Here is a 19307-nt window from a genome sequence, read left to right on the forward strand (position 1 = left end):
TTGTGGCGTCGGAACAATCTGTTTATCAAATGTCCATTTTGGATCATTGCCAAATATGCTACATTTCACAGTATAGTACATAAGTTTAAATCAAGCAAAATAATTTGTTACATACATCTTGTCACATTTAGGGCCGGTCACAGTATTTAGTTTGGCGGCTAAGTGTTCTGTAAGAGTAGTGCATAGCATTTGTCAGGGAAGCAATACATAAAAAGTTAACAAACGTATAACTTGAGCACAATATTTGTAATGTATATCGAGTGACGAAACTAACCGGACAAAGAAACGCTTATAAAATGCCTCGCCATACTACTCCATTATATAATAAAGAAGTAATCATCGCTGGCATAACATGAGCATGACATTGTAGTAGATTGTCAAGAAAAAACATTAACATAAATAATTCTAGAGCCTATAATCCTATAGCTAACTCTAGACTGGATGTTTCTAGTTACTGTTTTAGGTTTTGGTGAACAGATACTGGAATTTTTATACAAGATCTGTATTCTAACAATATTAAGTGTGTGTTGAACATTAGGAGTGACTCAAATACTTTTCAAACAGCTGCATGATCTATAGCAATGGAAATGCAAAAGAATGTTGTATTTTGATTGAGGCACAACCATATTTTACCAACCATCTGTTACTTATTGCTTTTGCATTTATGCATCTTGTCTTAAACCACAACTGGAACAGTACAGTTCATTACAGAATAAGGCATACTTTACATCTGCCAGATAATCAATGGAGATTCTGTTGCGTTTACATATTCAGTCTGTGTCAGGATAACACATTTATGAAATCTCACTGGTGGTTTTGCTGGTGACTTTAGGATGAAATGGGGTATATTTTCTTTGGGGGTAAACAAGCGGGAACTGACATCATTCTCTGAACTGTCTGTGCTTACAACACGTGGGCTGCTTTTACACTAGAGTTTATACTGCAGACCCAAGTCTGCTTGACGTCAGTTTGGTTCATTTGGCTGGTGTTTTTTAAACTGGAGTTATGACCAAGCAGTTTGCCTTGGTACATTCTCTCAATTGATGTATAAGGCAGTTTTCACAGGTTAAGGCTGTTAGGCCAGTTTACATCCACATGAACTGTACCCCAAGCTGCCGTTTTCAAATGTACTCTGGTTTGCTGCTTCCGGGGAGTTTGGTAAAGAGCTATTAAAGGTGGGGTATGTATTTTCGGAAGGCCTGCGATCGGACGCCGAGGTTGCTTCGTTTCTTCTCGATAGGTGAGTAACATTGGTTTTGCTTTGTTTCACAGAAGTAATCGTTGCCTGGGTTGCGTACGTATGTGTGGGGTGGAGCTATCAAAATAGGGGTGAGACCCTTTTGGGCTAGGGGCGTGTTTGTTTTGGTGATTTGAAATCTCAACATTGGCTACCAGAAATCACTTACCCCACCTTTAAAAACAACCAAACAGCGTCAAGCAAACCGAAGTCCCCATCAAAAGAGAAATAACCTTGTTATAGACACATTCACATCAAAATGTCATATACATATAGACAAACTGCACTTGTGTTTTTAAAGTTGTTTTAAACTGATAGAAGACTATAAATTAGTATAATGTATCTCCACAAAAAGGTTTCAAAGATTCAAGAAACTTTCCAGATTCTATTGACTCTATTTACACAATAAATAAGACTTTCTTCCTCAGGAAAATGAATGAATAAAAATCTGCTGGATGTGGATCGCAGGATGTGAAAGCCAAATATCCTCAATCTTCAGGCTTTTCTTTTCATTTAGTTCTTCCGTCTTATAGTTGTCCTTCTAGCATGCTGCTGACGGCCTGATCCAGTGCACGAGGCTGTTGGATCTTGGGTTTAACCCCTGCTACAGATCCCTGCAACCTTTGCAGCTCCAGGATGCTGTCTAAAGCACTTTGCAGGTGTTCACTCAGTTCCCCTTCTTCCACTAATGCAGGCAAACTGGGAGACTCTGCTGCCGAAGCAGCCAGCTTGTTCCTTTTAAGCATTGGAGTGCACTGCTCTGGAAGTAAACCTTGCACCCTTGGGGCTACATAGTCTTGAGTGGCCACAGAATCAGAGGGGTTCTGCGACTCGCTACCTGTCCTAATTGTCTCCATGTCAAGGTGCAATTTCATCTTGTTTAGCTGATCTGGCCTCGGATCATTTTTGTCCTCTGCAACATTTGACAAAGGAGGCTTGAGAGATTCATCTCTCCCCTGCATGGCTCCTCCCTTAGTTAACTGCCCGCTGTAGTTTCGTTTAAACCCAGAGATCACATGTGAGGCATCACATGAGTTGTGGATAACCTTGCGGGATCCTGACTCTTGTTTGATAGTGAGGCGTATTGCTCCTTTGCTGCTGGAGCGATATGTCTTGAGGCCAGGAGGTCTGTCAGATTGCAAGGTCCATGATGGTGGAGATGGAGGACAACTGGCAAGGCCAGTCTGGACTGACGACAGTTGGCTGTGCTGAGATGAGTTCTTGGCTCGGGACATGAGGAAGGACTCTGCTGAACCACCAAAATAATGAAACCTGTTCACATTTCACTGTTTCAGGTCAGAGTGCATGTAATCTGTGGCTGTAATTGCAACACTTTATAACTGAGTTTCTCAAATCTGACCCTGGAGGGTCACTGCCCTGCAGAGTTTAGCTCTAAGCCTAATCAATGACACCTAAGCAAGCTAATCAATATCTTCCGTTATTAAAAAATGACAGGCTCCTGAGTTTGAGCAGGGTTTGAACTAAATGCTGTAGGGCAGTGGTCCTCCAGGGTTGTATATAAGGAACCCAGCTTTACTCGTGAGAAACAAAGGCACTCAAAAGAATCGTGTGCCTTGTTACCTGGATCTCTCCTGGTTTTGCGTCTGTCCTCCGCCAGTGAGACTCTCTCTGACTGTAGAAACAAACGCTCCAGCATCACCATCTCTGCTGATGGGCTCTCCTGCTGAAGAAAGCAATAACAACTCAGACCTGCCACCTCTTATATTCCAGAGAACCAAAATAATTTAGTTTCAGAACAATTACTTTGGTCAGTGATTCTGGATTAGTTAGGTGCAGGTTTTTTTTTTTATTATTACAAATTATGCCATTTATTTACCTGGGATTCAGTCAGAAGTAGTTTCCTGTACTTGTTCAGCATGTCTTTGATTCGTTTCAGCAGAACGACTGAAACGCATTCAAACTGCTTGTCCACTGCATAAAGAATGACAGATATTTTCTCATGTTTATTTTACTGTTGAATCCATTACAGGACAACAATTTTATAAAATATTGTTAAATTCAAACTGCATGATTGGAGTCAAACCTGAAATAAAGTCAGCCTGGTTGGGTAGAGCTCTAGCACAAGTATGGTACGGCAACAAATGTCTCAAAGCATCCTCCACCGAAACAAATGGAGCCGAAGTGTTTGGGTTGAGAACAGCACTGTGGTCTAAAAACAGCTGCTGTTTGAACCTGCAAATGCACATACAAAGTATTTATATGTTAAAAGTAGTACTATGTTAAATTAATTTGTGTATGTTAAATAGCAACTTTGTGGATGGCCCTATTTAAAAAAAAAATGTAATTCTTTTTGTTTTTCAAAACATTTCTTTGTTGGCTATGGTGTCCTAGACAAAGCAAAAGAATGCCATATCTTGGTCTTTCTTCACTGCTAGTGGAGTCTCATCTTACATGAAGATGATGATGCTATCCTTTCCAACAGACGTTCAGGTCAGCTAGCATTCAAAATGGTTTGACCCCTTTTTCAGTCTTATTGGAGTATGTAGATTAGCTCTTTATTCAATGGTCAGCTTCTCCATTGGACCCTGCTGGATGTGTTACAAAGATTTAAAGAGATTTCTAGGTGAGTGCCTTCTTAACCCTGTTCCTGGAGGCAGACCAACAGTACAAATTTTCTAACGCTTCCTAATCAAACGGACCTGATTCAACTCATCTGCTTACCTTTGTCTGACACACCCATTACAAGAATTGCAGTCCTTACTAAATGAGCAGTATCGGGGTACACGGGGAATGTGGTTGGGAACCATAGATATTGAGGGCTCAAATTCCCACTATACCCTTGTCCCCTAAAAGTGTGGCCTAATCTTAAAGGTGTCATCAGATGCAAAATTCACTTTTACATGTTGTTTGAACTGAAATGTGTGTTGGCAATGAGTGTACACAACAACCCTATAATTACCCTTAACCCTTAATTTCTAGCGATTATCGTCGATTTGATTATGGCACAGATACCATTTAAACTAAACTGAGCTAGACAATGACATCTCTGAATTCAATGATGAAATGCCTTTAACTGAAAATTGAGTGTTTAATCTTATTATACATTACTGACACTCTATCCTCCAATTTGATACTGTTAAGTGCTTTGACACAATCTGTATTGTTAAAAGCGCTATATAAATAATGACTTGACTATAATGATAAAAATCCACCCAGTGTCTTTTTTTTTTTTTAATCCCTATAAATCATAACCCCTTTCTCAAATCAAGTCGTTCACAGATTTTTGGCAGGCCTCTCCCACGACACGAGCGTTTTATCACAGACCCGCCCTGAGTGAGCTGTCGACGGTCCGCCATTGTTTTGACGCCGGAGCAGATGTAGACAAGACCGTCTTCAACGATTGAGGTGTACAGTTGTTGGACGTAATAATGAACATACAATCGTCATTTACTCCCGACATCTTAAGTAGAAAAGTCATTCAGCAGATACTTCTATTCAAAGTGACTGAAAGTATATTTGAGTAACCATAATAGTGATGACTCATTGCTCCTTACAAGGACTGCAACATCAACCTCCTTGAGATTCTCAGCCCTGAGCTTTATTTATAGCATTTATGTTGCTCATAGTTAACATCTCTAGTTTGTGTCTTAAAGAAAAGCGTACAAGAGTCTCAAGGTGCCATTTGGACTCAGTGTTGCACCCTATATTATCAATGAATGTATAAAAGCTACTGTAAATCAGCAGTCTCAGAATACCTGCATACAGAGGTGACGTCCTGTTTTCTCCAAGTTAACAGGCAGAACGAGACGCTTTGATTCTGGTTGTCCACCTATCTAGTCTAGGGTTCAGACTTGGCAATGCCTCTCCATTTCTCCACAGAAAAATATCTATCTTGTTCAGGACTTGCCTCCACCTATTATGCCTAATGGCCTTGCGCTTGGCAGTGGTTCCGTTGTATCTTAACGTTTGTCTTTCATTATTGGGAGTTGTACTGGACAGATGTAAGTGATATTGATTAAATGAATTCGGGCATTCCTTTGATCGAGGGATAAAGTACTAACAATAGATGCATCTAACAAGGTTTGGGGTATGACTCAAAAGACCAAATAGTTACTTTTGTGTGAAAAGAACAAAATAGTTCCTGAAACGGGGTTAGTTCCTGCGGTGGGATCTATAAACAGATGTTCTCTTCTCTCTAGGGCAGAGGTGTCAAACTCGGCTTCAGCTGACCTGTGTGTAGTTTTATAAATGATCCCAAAGGGCTTGATTAGTTGGATCAGGTGTGTTAAATTAGGGTTGAATTTAAGCTCCGCAAGACTTTGGTCCTCCAGGAGCTGAGTTTGGCAACCCTGCTCTAGGGAAAAGCCTTTGTGAACTTGCTTTGTTGCAGGGATCTCCAACCGAGCTACCAGGCGAGCTACCATCCTGCTCCAGTAATCCTAAATACCTTGATTAGCTGGTTCAGTTGTGTTTGATTGGGGTTATACTTGAAATATACAGGACAGTAGCTCTCTCCAGAAGCAGGGTTGGAGACCCCTGGTTTGTTTTGTTTAGAAGTGTTGCTTTTTATGTATTTCTGTTCTGGAAAGCATTACAATGCAAAGCATTTATTTGAGAGTCTTGTTTTGACCTCTGCCCATTGTCCCTGGGTGCAAAAGGCTTTTATACCTAAGGCAGGAGTCTTTACACCTGTTCCTTGAGATTGATCTTCCTGTAAAGTTCAACCCAATCCTAATCAAAAACACGTGAATCAGATATTCAGAAACGCGTGAGAATTACAGAAAGGTGTGTTGGTGCAGAGCTGGAGCTGAAACTGAATTCTGCAGGATGGTAGCTATCTGGGATCAGGATTGGGCATTCAAAGTCAACTTTATTATCAATTCTGCTATATGTGCAGGACATACAGAGGATTGAACTTCCGTTTCCCGCAAACTAGTGACGGGAAACCAAGGCTTTCTGAAGCATTTGAAAAAAGGTTAATTACTGGAAGCTTTAAACACAATGTGCATTAGCGACATCTGGTCATCAGACCTGTCTTCTCCACCATAAGTGTGTAATCAGTCTGGGATCAACACAGTTCTGTCTAATCTGATCTAATGTCATCTAAATCGATTTGACAATGAGACCACAACTCGTGTCGTGTAGTCTTGTCAACGGATCACATATTGATCAATAAAATATACAAGTATGTGATCATAATAATTGATGTAAGTAGGTTTGGGTGAGCTGTTTGGGTTATAGAACATACTTAAATGCATTAGAGGTGTGATGTGCATTCAGTTTCTGTCTGGTGTTGAGGTTACAGTTGATGCAAAAGTATTCTGCCGAATCCCATATAAGTGTACACACACACAACAAAGTAAATTTAATTTTTTTTCAAACCAGCTGTCCGGACCTTCCCATAATCAACCGTCCCATCACTACCTCAAACCCGCAGTGTAAGACGCCAATATGACAGAGTTTAAATATTTACATTGTAGTGCGAACAATATGCAAAATATAATTCCTAACCTAAGGTGCCTTGAAATGTATTGTCTTATTCTCTAGTCTCAGCCTCAGACGTCACCCCCACGGACTGTTAGCTGAATGTCTGATGCTGATCTCACACAAAATTGGAAACACTTCAGAAGTTTCAAAGCCATCATCGGTTAAATTTAAATTAGATTGGTTAAATTGTACAGAATTCCTGGGAAATGTGTGTGTTGCGTTCTTTGCTGTTCTGCCAGGAAACCAAAATACTGTGATGCCAATGCTTCATGGAAGAAGAAAGCCGTCGTGTTTACAATTGTGACAAAGAGCACTTAGGATCAGCTAATCAAACTAAACAGTGGGTTTTCAAAAGTATGTGAAATATTTAAAGTTTGCGGCATAGAATCTTTAAAATATGTCCGAGAGTTTTACTGTCTGTTTTACGAGACCTGTCTGTTACTGTGGGGACATTTCTACGCCCCTAAACATGACACCGCACAAAAAGAAACATGATGGTTGCTTTACCTGTCAGTCATATGGCCTTTTGGGCGGGCCTTGGCCATTCAAAGCGGCCAAGGTTCCCAGAACTTCTGCCGTCAGTCTGAAGGTCTGTCTATGCGAGACTATTTATTCCCCAATCAGCTGGTCTAACAACACAGTTTCTTGCTAGCTACAGTCCTGCCTATGACATTTTGCATCTTAAATATTTTTGAATTCATACTGATGTCTACATAGAATTAGTATGCTACTGAGTAAATCTATTTTTACTTACCTGTGTTGCCTCTTTGTTAGTCTCAGCTTCTCCTCTTTTGGATCCACGCTTGCAGTTGGAGTCTGTGACACGGAGGGAATTTTAATTACATACTTCAAATCCAGAATGACTTTTGAAATTCTGAATCTATTCGAAATGTCACATCTTCCTGAAATCTAGCATGATTTGACTAAGACTTCACGTTTCTTTTGCACCTTTACCTGGTTCTTTTGAAGTGTTGAGTAGGTCTCCTTGTCCTGGGCAAACAGCCTGGGCCCGAGATGTACCTTGTCCTGTAACTCACGCTGATTCAAAGAGATTATCCCATTGTTCCTAGGGACTGTGAGCTCTAATTAGGGGAGGTATAAATTTGAAACCAAAAAGGATGATAGATGGGTTTTTTTTGTTATAAAGAATATATTTGTGTGTACAGCAAACACAAAAAGAAAATGTCCTAAAGAAGCACTATCTTCTATTGCATAAGTTCCTGTATCCTATTTCTGGGAAATTTAAAATGCTTTCTAACAAAGACTGTGTTTAGTTCTTCTTTCATAGCTACAGCAATAATATTCATTGTTACTGTTGGAAAGTTAGTCTCATTTAAGAATTTACCTGTGTCATGTTCACCGTATTGCTGCTTGTACTCATGGTCGGTTGACTCTGAGGTTCTGCTAAACTCACTTAACACATGACTTTGGCCCAATTGCTCCAGATACATAAACAACTTCTCTGAGGAAGAGGAAAGGCTCTTACTCATTACTGGCCCCTCCTGACACTTGGGGTCAGCGCCAAGAGCAATCAACACAGAGGAATCCTGCCCATCTGAGACTGGAGTTGTTGAGCCGTTCATGGAGTCCATGTCTGTGGTCTTTACAGAGCACTGGCCAATAGGAGACTGCAACAGAATATCTGTGTGCTCTGAACCATGGTATGCTGCCATAAGAATCTCTTCACTCTCACACAATGAAGAGAAAGTCTCAGATGCAGTCAAGGATGTGAGCGAGTCCTCAGCTTCACCTACAGCAGCAGAGATATGGTTGTCCATTTGCACAAGCAGAGTTGCAGCTAAGAAATCTTGGCTGGCTGATGGTTGTTGTGGATACTGCAGAGAAAGACATATTTTGTATTTACTGAAGAAGTAGAGGATACTTTCCTAATACGCTGATACAGTTCACATCTGTGTTTGAATGCAATTTACAGAGCACAGTTTTAATTTACCTGTTGGGGAGGATGCACTAAAGCCTGATTGTGATTCAATGGGTTATGCTCTCCTTCAGTAAAATGTTGCTCTCCTGTCTGGGTAATCAGCTGGGGGGATAATGACAACACTGTCTCATGGGTACAACTAATATCTGGTGATGACTGTAGTAGAGTTGATACTGGAGAGGGCAGAGGCTGAATCTCTGCAACAGGTGCTTCCACTGAAGCTGGAGGAAGCAATCCGCTCTCCTGTGAACAAATGTAATAAGCCACAAATCTGTTATAAAATTCAACGGTGCTTTTAAAATTGAATAAGATTCTGAAACATAATATAATACTGTTTATGAAAATAAAGACCATTCCTAACATTGTTACAACAGAAACTCACTTGAAACGGTTTGTTGACTTTCTCCTGTTGATCTTCAGTTGTTCTCTCAGGCAAGAGAAGCACTGAATTCTGGGTAAGACACGCCTTTCCCTCAGGTCCACATATTGGAGCACTTTGGGCTTGAGACACCAAAGGCAGACTTTGTATCATAGACTGACCATTTTCTATTGGTATGGTGGTCATATCAGGAATAATCATATTGGCATTATTAATCAATGTGATCTGGTTTCCAACAGTGTTTTGAACTACCGCATGCTGCCCCTGCACTTGAGGTGCATAGGTCCCTGCTAGCTGTGTTGGCATCTGGAGGACTGTAGGAGGTGTTGACCGAATTGGTAAGGACCCTGACAGAAGAGCCCCTTGTTTTAGGGTGAGCTGTCCAGTTGGGGAGGTGAAAATAGGGCTGAAGTTGATTTGCCTTGGCCGAACAGTCACAATATGAGAACCGTCAACATTGGGTTTGTTAGACACCTGATTGCTTGGTGTACCAAGAATGCACCTTGGGATGCTGGTAGACTGGGACAAAGATGCAGGTGTTTGGCTCGGCAGGAAGAACTGTCTCTGGCCCTGAAAAGGATCCTGGGGTTGAATGACAATGGGGCCTCCTTGACCAACCAGATTCAAGCTAACAGGTTTGCTGACACCTGGTGCGGACTGTGCTTGTAAGGACTGCTTTGAGACAACAGAAGGGGGTAACAAGACACTCTGTGACACATTTGTTGAGATGAAGGCAAATCCTGGCAATGGTTTCTGTCCTGATGGCCTGGGACTGATCTGCACAAGCCTGGGCTGGATGCTGACTGGTAACTTAGGCTGAATGGGTAGAGGGGTTTTTTGTAACGTGACCCCTGATGGGGTAACGGTGGAGGCCAACATCTGGCGGGTTGGTAGGGTCTTTTGGATAATCATGCTGGTGCTTTGTGCTGAATTAATTGAAAAGGATGCCTCGAGTGGAGGTACGGGGAAGACATTCCCAGGAAGTAGACTCATTAACTGCGTTCCTGGAGGTTTGAGTGAGGGGCAGCCTGGGCCAACAGCTAATAAAGATGGCTGAGGAGGCTCCACTGCTGTTTGGGTGTCCTTTGGTAAAGAGCTCAAGCCAGGAAGGGTCAAAGGTTTGGAGAAATATGGTGATGAAGGCAAAGGAAGGGATGTGCCAGACAAACCAAACTGGAGAGTTTCTACTGTCTGGGCAAGTCCTGCCTCTAATGCGAGAGTGTCCTCAGTGATGTCAGCCTCCTGGAGACTCTGCTGGAGAATGTCGCAGATCTCGTCTGACTCTTTCTGCTGTTCCACAAGTTGGATATTGGGATCTTCTTGCACCTCTGGACCTCCACTTCCAAGTGAGGATCCTGGTGATGCCAGCAGTGCCTCCTCCAGAAAGGAGAGATCCACACAGCCAGAGACAGTAGTGTCCTGAGAACTAGTATCATCTGCTAACAGAGACGCAGGGCTCTGCAGAACGGTCACAACAGTCATGTTAAAGGTTTGTTAAAAATATTCAAACACCATTTTAAAGCTTAGTTACAAATCCATTCTATTGAAACTAAAAAAATAAATATATATATATATACACAGTGAGGAAAATAAGTATTTGAACACCCTGCTATTTTGCAAGTTCTCCCACTTAGAAATCATGGAGGGGTCTGAAATTGTCATTGTAGGTGCATGTCCACTGTGAGAGACATAATCTAAAAAAAAAAATCCAGAAATCACAATGTATGATTTTTTACCTATTTATTTGTATGACACAGCTGCAAATAAGTATTTGAACACCTGTCTATCAGCTAGAATTCTGACCCTCAAAGACCTGTTAGTCTGCCTTTAAAATGTCCACCTCCACTCCATTTATTATCCTAAATTAGATGCACCTGTTTGAGGTCGTTAGCTGCATAAAGACACCTGTCCACCCCATACAATCAGTAAGAATCCAACTACTAACATGGCCAAGACCAAAGAGCTGTCCAAAGACACTGGAGACAAAATTGTACACCTCCACAAGGCTGGAAAGGGCTACGGGAAATTGCCAAGCAGCTTGGTGAAAAAGGTCCACTGTTGGAGCAATCATTAGAAAATGGAAGAAGCTAAACATGACTGTCAATCTCCCTCGGACTGGGGCTCCATGCAAGATCTCACCTCGTGGGGTCTCAATGATCCTAAGAAAGGTAAGAAATCAGCCCAGAATTACACGGGAGGAGCTGGTCAATGACCTGAAAAGAGCTGGGACCACCGTTTCCAAGGTTACTGTTGGTAATACACTAAGGCGTCATGGTTTGAAATCATGCATGGCACGGAAGGTTCCCCTGCTTAAACCAGCACATGTCCAGGCCCGACTTAAGTTTGCCAATGACCATTTGGATGATCCAGAGGAGTCATGGGAGAAAGTCATGTGGTCAGATGAGACCAAAATATAACTTTTGGTCATAATTCCACTAAACGTGTTTGGAGGAAGAAGAATGATGAGTACCATCCCAAGAACACCATCCCTACTGTGAAGCATGGGGTGGTAGCATCATCTTTGGGGTGTTTTTCTGCACATGGGACAGGCGACTGCACTGTATTAAGGAGAGGATGACCGGGGCCATGTATTGCGAGATTTTGGGGAACAACCTCCTTCCCTCAGTTAGAGCATTGAAGATGGGTCGAGGCTGGGTCTTCCAACATGACAATGACCCGAAGCACACAGCCAGGATAACCAAGGAGTGGCTCTGTAAGAAGCATATCAAGGTTCTGGCGTGGCCTAGCCAGTCTCCAGACCTAAACCCAATAGAGAATCTTTGGAGGAGCTCAAACTCCGTGTTTCTCAGCGACAGGCCAGAAACCTGACTGATCTAGAGAAGATCTGTGTGGAGGTGGGCCAAAATCCCTCCTGCAGTGTGTGCAAACCTGCTGAAAAACTACAGGAAACGTTTGACCTCTGTAATTGCAAACAAAGGCTACTGTACCAAATATTAACATTGATTTTCTCAGGTGTTCAAATACTTATTTGCAGCTGTATCATACAAATAAATAGTTAAAAAATCATACATTGTGATTTCTGGATTTTTTTTTTTTTAGATTATGTCTCTCACAGTGGACATGCACCTACGATGACAATTTCAGACCCCTCCATGATTTCTAAGTGGGAGAACTTGCAAAATAGCAGGGTGTTCAAATACTTATTTTCCTCACTGTATACACACACACACACACACACACACATATATACACACACATATACATACATACATATATACACACACATGTATACATACAGGTGCTGGTCATATAATTAGAATATCATCAAAAAGTTGATTTATTTCACTAATTCCATTCAAAAAGTGAAACTTGTATATTATATTCATTCATTACACACAGACTGATATATTTCAAATGTTTATTTCTTTTAATTTTGATTATTATAACTGACAACTAAGGAAAATCCCAAATTCAGTATCTCAGAAAATTTGAATATTACTTAAGACCAACACAAAGAAAGGATTTTTAGAAATCATGGCCAACTGAAAAGTATGAACATGAAAAGTATGAGCATGTACAGCACTCAATACTTAGTTGGGGCTCCTTTTGCCTGAATTACTGCAGCAATGCGGCGTGGCATGGAGTCGATCAGTCTGTGGCACTGCTCAGGTGTTATGAGAGCCCAGGTTGCTCTGATAGTGGCCTTCAGCTCTTCTGCATTGTTGGGTCTGGCATATCGCATCTTCCTCTTCACAATACCCCATAGATTTTCTATGGGGTTAAGGTCAGGCGAGTTTGCTGGCCAATTAAGAACAGGGATACCATGGTCCTTAAACCAGATACTGCACTGTATGCAGGTGCCAAGTCCTGTTGGAAAATGAAATCTGCATCTCAATAAAGTTGGTCAGCAGCAGGAAGCATGACGTGCTCTAAACTTCCTGGTATATGGCTGCGTTGACCTTGGACCTCAGAAAACACAGTGGACCAACACCAGCAGATGACATGACACCCCAAATCATCACTGACTGTGGAAACTTTACACTGGACCTCAAGCAACGTGGATTGTGTGCCTCTACTCTCTTCCTCCAGACTCTGGGACCCTGATTTCCAAAGGAAATGCTAAATTTATTTAGAGAACATAACTTTGGACCACTCAGCAGCAGTCCAGTCCTTTTTGTCTTTAGCCCAGGTGAGACACTTCTGACGCTGTCTGTTGTTCAAGAGTGGCTTGACACAAGCAATGCGACAGCTGAAACCCATGTCTTGCATACGTCTGTGCGTAGTGGTTCTTGAAGCACTGACTCCAGCTGCAGTCCACTCTTTGTGAATCTCCCCCACATTTTTGAATGGGTTTTGTTTCACAATCCTCTCCAGGGTGCAGTTATCCCTATTGCTTGTACACTTTTTTTTTTCTACCACATCTTTTCCTTCCCTTCGCCTCTCTATTAATGTGCTTGGACACAGAGCTCTGTGAACAGCCAGCCAGCCTCTTTTGCAATGACCTTTTGTGTCTTGCCCTTCTTGTGCAACGTGTCAATGGTCGTCTTTTGGACAACTGTCAAGTCAGCAGTCTTCCCCATGATTGTGTAGCCTACAGAACTAGACTGAGAGACCATTTAAAGGCCTTTGCAGGTGTTTTGAGTTAATTAGCTGATTAGAGTGTGGCACCAGGTGTCTTCAATATTGAACCTTTTCACAATATTCAAATTTTCTGAGATACTGAATTTGGGATTTTCCTTAGTTGTCAGTTATAATCATCAAAATTAAAAGAAATAAACATTTGAAATATATCAGTCTGTGTGTAATGAATGAATATAATATACAGGTTTCACTTTTTGAATGGAATTAGTGAAATCAACTTATTGATGATATTCTAATTATGTATGTATGTATGTATGTATGTATGTATGTAAATTTTTTTTTTTTTTTTTAAGACAGACTGGCATGTTCTGGGATGTCCCAGCTGAAACAAATCTATATGCTCCCTCTTCCATGGGGAGTGCGATCTAGACTCACTGGAGTGTCTGTGAAGAGTGACGGCTCTCCGGAGGATGAATTAATGAGTAAGTCTCCACTTGGCAGCTGTTTGAACAGAAGGGAGGAGGGACAGTTAATTGCATGGGATAATTTTATAGAACTTGCATTTGCAAAGAAAAATGTATACACAAACACAAGATCTGTTTAAGGTTCTTCAAAGTTATCCATGTAGATATCTCTATATATGTCCTTAGAAGAGTGCAAAGGTTCCAAAAAGTTTTGGCAAAAGTACTGTAACAGATAGTCACTAATGTTACTAACATTAAAGATTAAAGCCACATCGTAATATTATGATCCCTCCGTACCTCATTTGTCCCATGAAGAAAATCATTCAGAGCTTGAGGGTCACTATTTCAAAGTAAACATTTAAAAGTTAACATATGAGCAAAATATCTTGCAAATCTTGTGTTATGGATGCTTTAAAATACACACAATATAAGAGAATTCATTTTACTGGATGTAACAACACTTACCACAAAACATCAAATAAACAAGTACCATCTTCATCCTCCATTTCAACTGAACAAAAAAAGACATTGGATTGGAATTACAAAATTATGATAAAATTTATTACAAATTAAATTATGCTTTGACAAAATGTGCAATATTATTTGATATTAAATCTAATGTGTCAGAATTGTTTTAATGTACTATATAAATCAACTCTAATCCACTTAATGTATACAATATTATGGTGCCAAATCTCTAGTAAATCGCTATTAATGAGAAAATCACATGGTGCATATGTAATAATCTGGGTTATGTGAAGTAACCTAACCTTTTATTAGGGTGGCTCCATTCAGAGCAGGGAGAGAGAGTTTCTGTGGACTTCATTGACTGGATTTTAGGGACTGGCAGTGAGGAAACTAGACATTTGGACACATGCTCTTCAGCAAGATCTGAGAAGATAAACATGGTGTACAAAAAGTTATTAGTCTTTGCAAGTGTATATGGATGTTAAAAATGAAATTGCTTGACTGAACTAAACTGGCAATCATATCATATTTTATAAATGAAATCTTATTATTTCGCTGTTCTGTACATTTTTGGTCAAATAACCTACAAAGTGTCACATCTAAATGACCTGTTCATTTACTGAATATCCTCCTGAGACCCAGCTATGTAGTCTAAATTTAATTTAGTGAAAAATGTTACATCCTTATGGAAATATGATTATATTTTGTAATTGTCATTTAAATCTGAATAATTATCAAATTGTTTGTCATAAAGCAACATCTCAGGAAAATGTTATGGGTTTTCAAATTCAAATATGACTTCCTGTTATGAAACAGGACATCATTTCATACATATCCGAGGACACCGGGACTAAAAGCATGTTTATTATACATTTTGGGAGACATAACAATTGAATAGGAAAATAAATTATATATCGATTTTCTTAAGAAATATTAGATATTATGAAAATCTGGCCAATTATTACTCCCATTATGACAATTATTTTTTTCAACATGCTGTCCCAACAGAAACACATTAATATGCAAATTAGATAGCGTATAGATGCATTGTTTAATGGGTTTAATTTAAACCAGTTTATGGAAATTTTTACACGCATATTGCATAAAACAAAATGGTATATCAAATCATTTTGTTATATATTTTATGACTTAGTTGAGAATCACCCTTAAAGTTTAGTATAAAAAAATCCTGAAACCTAAAAATTGATTGGTGATTTAAAAAAAAAAAAAAATCCCATATTTTTTGCCTTTTTGATGTCTATTCATGCCATTTTATTATTATTATTATTTTTTTTTTTTTTAGAAAAACTGAGTCCTAGTCCTATAGAATAAAATATGAATAAAATATAATTTTTCAAAAATGTTATTTTTCCTTCTTTTTTTTTATTATGCTCCAAACAATGTAATGACGTGAATAAATACTAAATTCTGGAGGATATGACTGACTCGGCCTGAATATATTGAGTTACACCAATGCAAGTAGTTTTTAAAGGATTTGAGTCAGATTAGAGTCCTTCCTGCAACGTAGTAACTTTCAAGTCAATAATAATGTTAAATTTCATAAACAAATCAAGTAGGCTGGTTGAAAAGACTGAATCATATAATGTTCAACCATGTATGAACTGGCTTGGTTGCTATAGATTTTACTAGGTTCACTTTTCTTAAATATTTTATAGACAATAATTCAGTGTTAGACTGTCAACTTGAAATGCCACATATCACTGTTAATTTGCAGTAACAAAAACAATAATAATAATAATAATCATGATTTATTGTAGAGATAACAGACTGGAAGAATTAACTTTAGGAATTACCAAATTACATATTTATACTGTCTACAGTGCAACAGTTTCTTTATAGCCAATGCTATCATACATTTTATACAGGCTCCAATAATATAATTGCATATATTAAAATGAAATATAAATATGCATTATGTAATATCAGTTACCGGAATATTCACACCTCGCATGGATAGTGGTCAAATGCACATCATGAACCGCATGCCATCGCATGTTCAGTATCAGTTCATTGCGCAGAGTTCAAATCGACACCTTTGCATTGGTCGAAGACCATCTTCAGTTAGAAATGTTCCCTTATTTTGTCTCTCGCTTTGACTTCAAACGGAAGTCCAGACACACAGATCTCCTCCAATCTCGGTCTTATTTTTCTTTACCTACATCCGCATTTCCACAGCACATATTGTCATTTAATATCAAAATTACAGGCTGGCTGTTTTAGAAATGATTTATTAATAAATCCTTAAACCCAGTTCGTGCCCAGAAATGGCACGTGCGGTCACGTTTGCGTCTCGGTGTAAGAAGGAAACACTTGAGGTTTAAAGGGATGCTGCTCATGACGCGGTTCGCAGGAGGTGATGCGCACACAAAAGCTCCTCATGTGAAACACAGCTGCACATGTATCCCATCATATCTCCTGTGCCGCGCCATAACGCGGATATTCTAAATGCGACATTTCGCAGAGATAAAAAAAAAAAGAACTCACCAGCGTCTTTGCGCTTTATTGTCCTTTCAGACGGGCCTGTGCGCCATCCATCCGTACCCACATGCTCAGGGAGGAGGGGGAGAGAGGCTCGTGAGGGTGGGTGACACACACGGAGGTAGAAGAGACCGAAAGCGCGTGTGCATGTGCTGCTCTTCAGTCTCAGCGACGCTGGAACCCAGAAGCGCGCTGCTTTTCACAGGCATTTGGAAACATTACATCATGGTAATATTGACCTTTACCGATCTTATTCTTAGATCAGCGGACAGAAAAGGTAAATGCAATATTTACTCTCTTTTTAACAATAGGCTATTCTGCTTTAGAGACTAATTGCTAATGTTAAGTGACAGCCGTGTCCAAGCGCTCAATGTCCGAAAGAAAAGAAAAGAAAAGAAAGTTCTGTGGCAGACCTTCAAAACTTCGTCTTTAAATAGAATATATTTTTTTATGAAAAATTCCTTCGAACTAAAATCCTATCATATTTTCAGAGGGATTTATTTATTTAGGCTATTTATGGATAGGCATAAGCGGAAAAAATTAATACACAGAGAATTAAAAGGAAAGGTTAAATTTAGGCTAGTATTAAATATTTTTGGTGTTTTGAGTGGTTTTTTTTTTATTTTTTTGTAGCGCTGGATGTCACCTGCTCCATAAGTTGTAATTTTACAGAAACATACATGTTTTAGAATCGATGACAGTTGTCAAGATTATGTTGTACTTTAGATATTTCATATTTCCACAACGTCATTAAGCAGATTGTAAAATAAAAAGAAAATCAAATGTTAAACATTGTTCAGTAGAAGATTAACCCTTAAATTTATACATGTTTTTATGTATAGCAATTTTTGAACATTCCTTTTACAAATATCGTTTTTAATCCAGTGATTTTTTTTTTTTTTTTTTTTAAATGAATAAGAAGTCCAACAGTATATGACCCACAGAGAGATCGAATTCATAACTGAAACAACTGAGACGGTCTAAATCCACAGAGGAATTGTGACAACTTCTCCAAGAAACCTTTTATGTTTAATTACATAACGCATATTGAACACTAAGCACATAATATTTCAGATTTAATTTTGAAATAATTGTATAAAACTATATTGTCAGTGTATTGTAGTTCTACAAATAAAACTGGTATTACATTTGTATGTTATTGCAGGTACAGTCAGTTACGTTTGTTACATGTAGCAACTTATGGAAACCTTTAAGAAAAGATTAGACTTTTAGATTAGATTTTATATCCTGTGCGGACAGCATTCCTACGGTGCTACGGGCGTCCCGAGTTCGAATCCCAACTTGAGGACCTTTCCCAAACCCGCCCCTATCTCTCTTTCCCTTTCCTTCCTGTCAGCTCTGATCTGTCCTGTCATAATGAGACATGAGGTAATGGGACAGCGTTGCATTTAATCCTTCACCGGCACTGAGCACGTTCATGTGTTTTGGAGGAGGCGTGGCTTTGCAGAGCGATTACGCAGGGAGGATGGGGATCTTGCTTTCAAAGCTAGCTTGCTATCGCTAGCCTTTCTGAAATCGCCTACACCTACCCTACCTTTTAACAGAACATTTAACGATGAATTAATATCTCACAATGATACAAAATCAGTGCCTGTGTTCATATGGTCATAAACCCGTAATTCAGGAATACTGACACTATTCATTGAATGATGGTCAAATTCATTGATACTGTAGTGCACATACTTTATAATTATTGTGAAATTGCTGTTTATTTTTGCACTGGCAGATAGAAGACCCCGGAAAAGAGAGAGACGAGTGAGTTAGGCTGGTGCGCCTGTAACATAGTTGTTCTGCATATTAATTAAAGTTAAGATACAGAGCCTCTTTGTTCTTCAGGCATGGTGGGAAGTGGGATGTCGGAGCGCAAATTCGAACGCATCCTGCATGATCTAAGCAGCCTCATGGAGGAAATGTGAGACGAAGTGTGAAGCCACGGTGGGGAAACCCACCATGATGTGGACACCTGCGCTGGGAGTGTGAGAAGTGGCTGGAGTGAGTGCACGAACATGGGAAAGCCACGATCTCTTCTGTGATGAGCACGAGATCTGTGCGAGTTGGACGTGAGCCAGGATGATGACGGTGCTTCAGCCGGTGGGAGTGTATGTGCTGGTTTTGAGCTGTTGTCCATGTTAAGCTGCCCAGGTATGACGGATCTGTGCCACCTGAGCCATATTTTGCACATAGGGCTGGGTGGAGTAAGCAAGATTCAACGGCTCAGCTGGCATTGGCACTGGCAGGGCCAGCATTACAAGTGCTACTTGATCTCACTCTGGCAGAACAGAAAGACTATGAGACTCTTACGGGAGCGCC

At 39.9% G+C, this 19307-nt stretch overlaps 1 protein-coding gene across 6 annotated transcripts; it reads right to left on the reverse strand.

Moving 5' to 3' along the window:
• Nucleotides 1-7: 7 nt before the first annotated feature.
• Nucleotides 8-17719, reverse strand: si:ch211-168d23.3 (BRD4-interacting chromatin-remodeling complex-associated protein). 6 transcript variants are annotated; one of them, XM_058749781.1, is made up of 14 exons: nt 16983-17718; nt 14780-14900; nt 14475-14520; nt 14307-14349; nt 13981-14046; nt 9007-10461; nt 8637-8867; nt 8172-8520; nt 7640-7767; nt 7440-7501; nt 3282-3430; nt 3075-3169; nt 2819-2921; nt 8-2486 (listed from the first exon to the last, which is right to left on the reverse strand). In XM_058749781.1, exons 3-14 carry the CDS (start codon nt 14513-14515, stop codon nt 1765-1767), a joined length of 3444 nt encoding a protein of 1147 aa, XP_058605764.1. In that variant the 5' UTR covers nt 14516-14520; nt 14780-14900; nt 16983-17718; the 3' UTR covers nt 8-1764. The 6 variants fall into 6 exon arrangements, with proteins under 6 accessions (XP_058605764.1, XP_058605761.1, XP_058605762.1 ...); XM_058749778.1 differs by having other exon boundaries at nt 2819-2918; nt 8031-8520; XM_058749779.1 differs by having other exon boundaries at nt 8-2483; nt 2819-2918; nt 8031-8520; nt 16983-17717.
• Nucleotides 17720-19307: the final 1588 nt, after the last annotated feature.

The sequence above is a fragment of the Onychostoma macrolepis genome, chromosome 17 (genome assembly GCF_012432095.1).
Source record: "Onychostoma macrolepis isolate SWU-2019 chromosome 17, ASM1243209v1, whole genome shotgun sequence".
NCBI lineage: Eukaryota > Metazoa > Chordata > Actinopteri > Cypriniformes > Cyprinidae > Onychostoma > Onychostoma macrolepis.

What these genes read in the sequence shown, in the direction of transcription:
- si:ch211-168d23.3 (XM_058749776.1), bottom strand. Translation starts at nt 14,515, where the DNA reads ATGGAGGATGAAGATGGTACTTGTTTATTTGATGTTTTGTG. An exon ending in TTCTTCATGGGACAAATGAG is followed by an intron (nt 14,047 to 14,306) that starts GTACGGAGGGAT and finishes CTGTTCAAACAG; the next exon opens with CTGCCAAGTGGAGACTTACT. An exon ending in AAGTCAACAAACCGTTTCAA is followed by an intron (nt 8,868 to 9,006) that starts GTGAGTTTCTGT and finishes ATTTGTTCACAG; the next exon opens with GAGAGCGGATTGCTTCCTCC.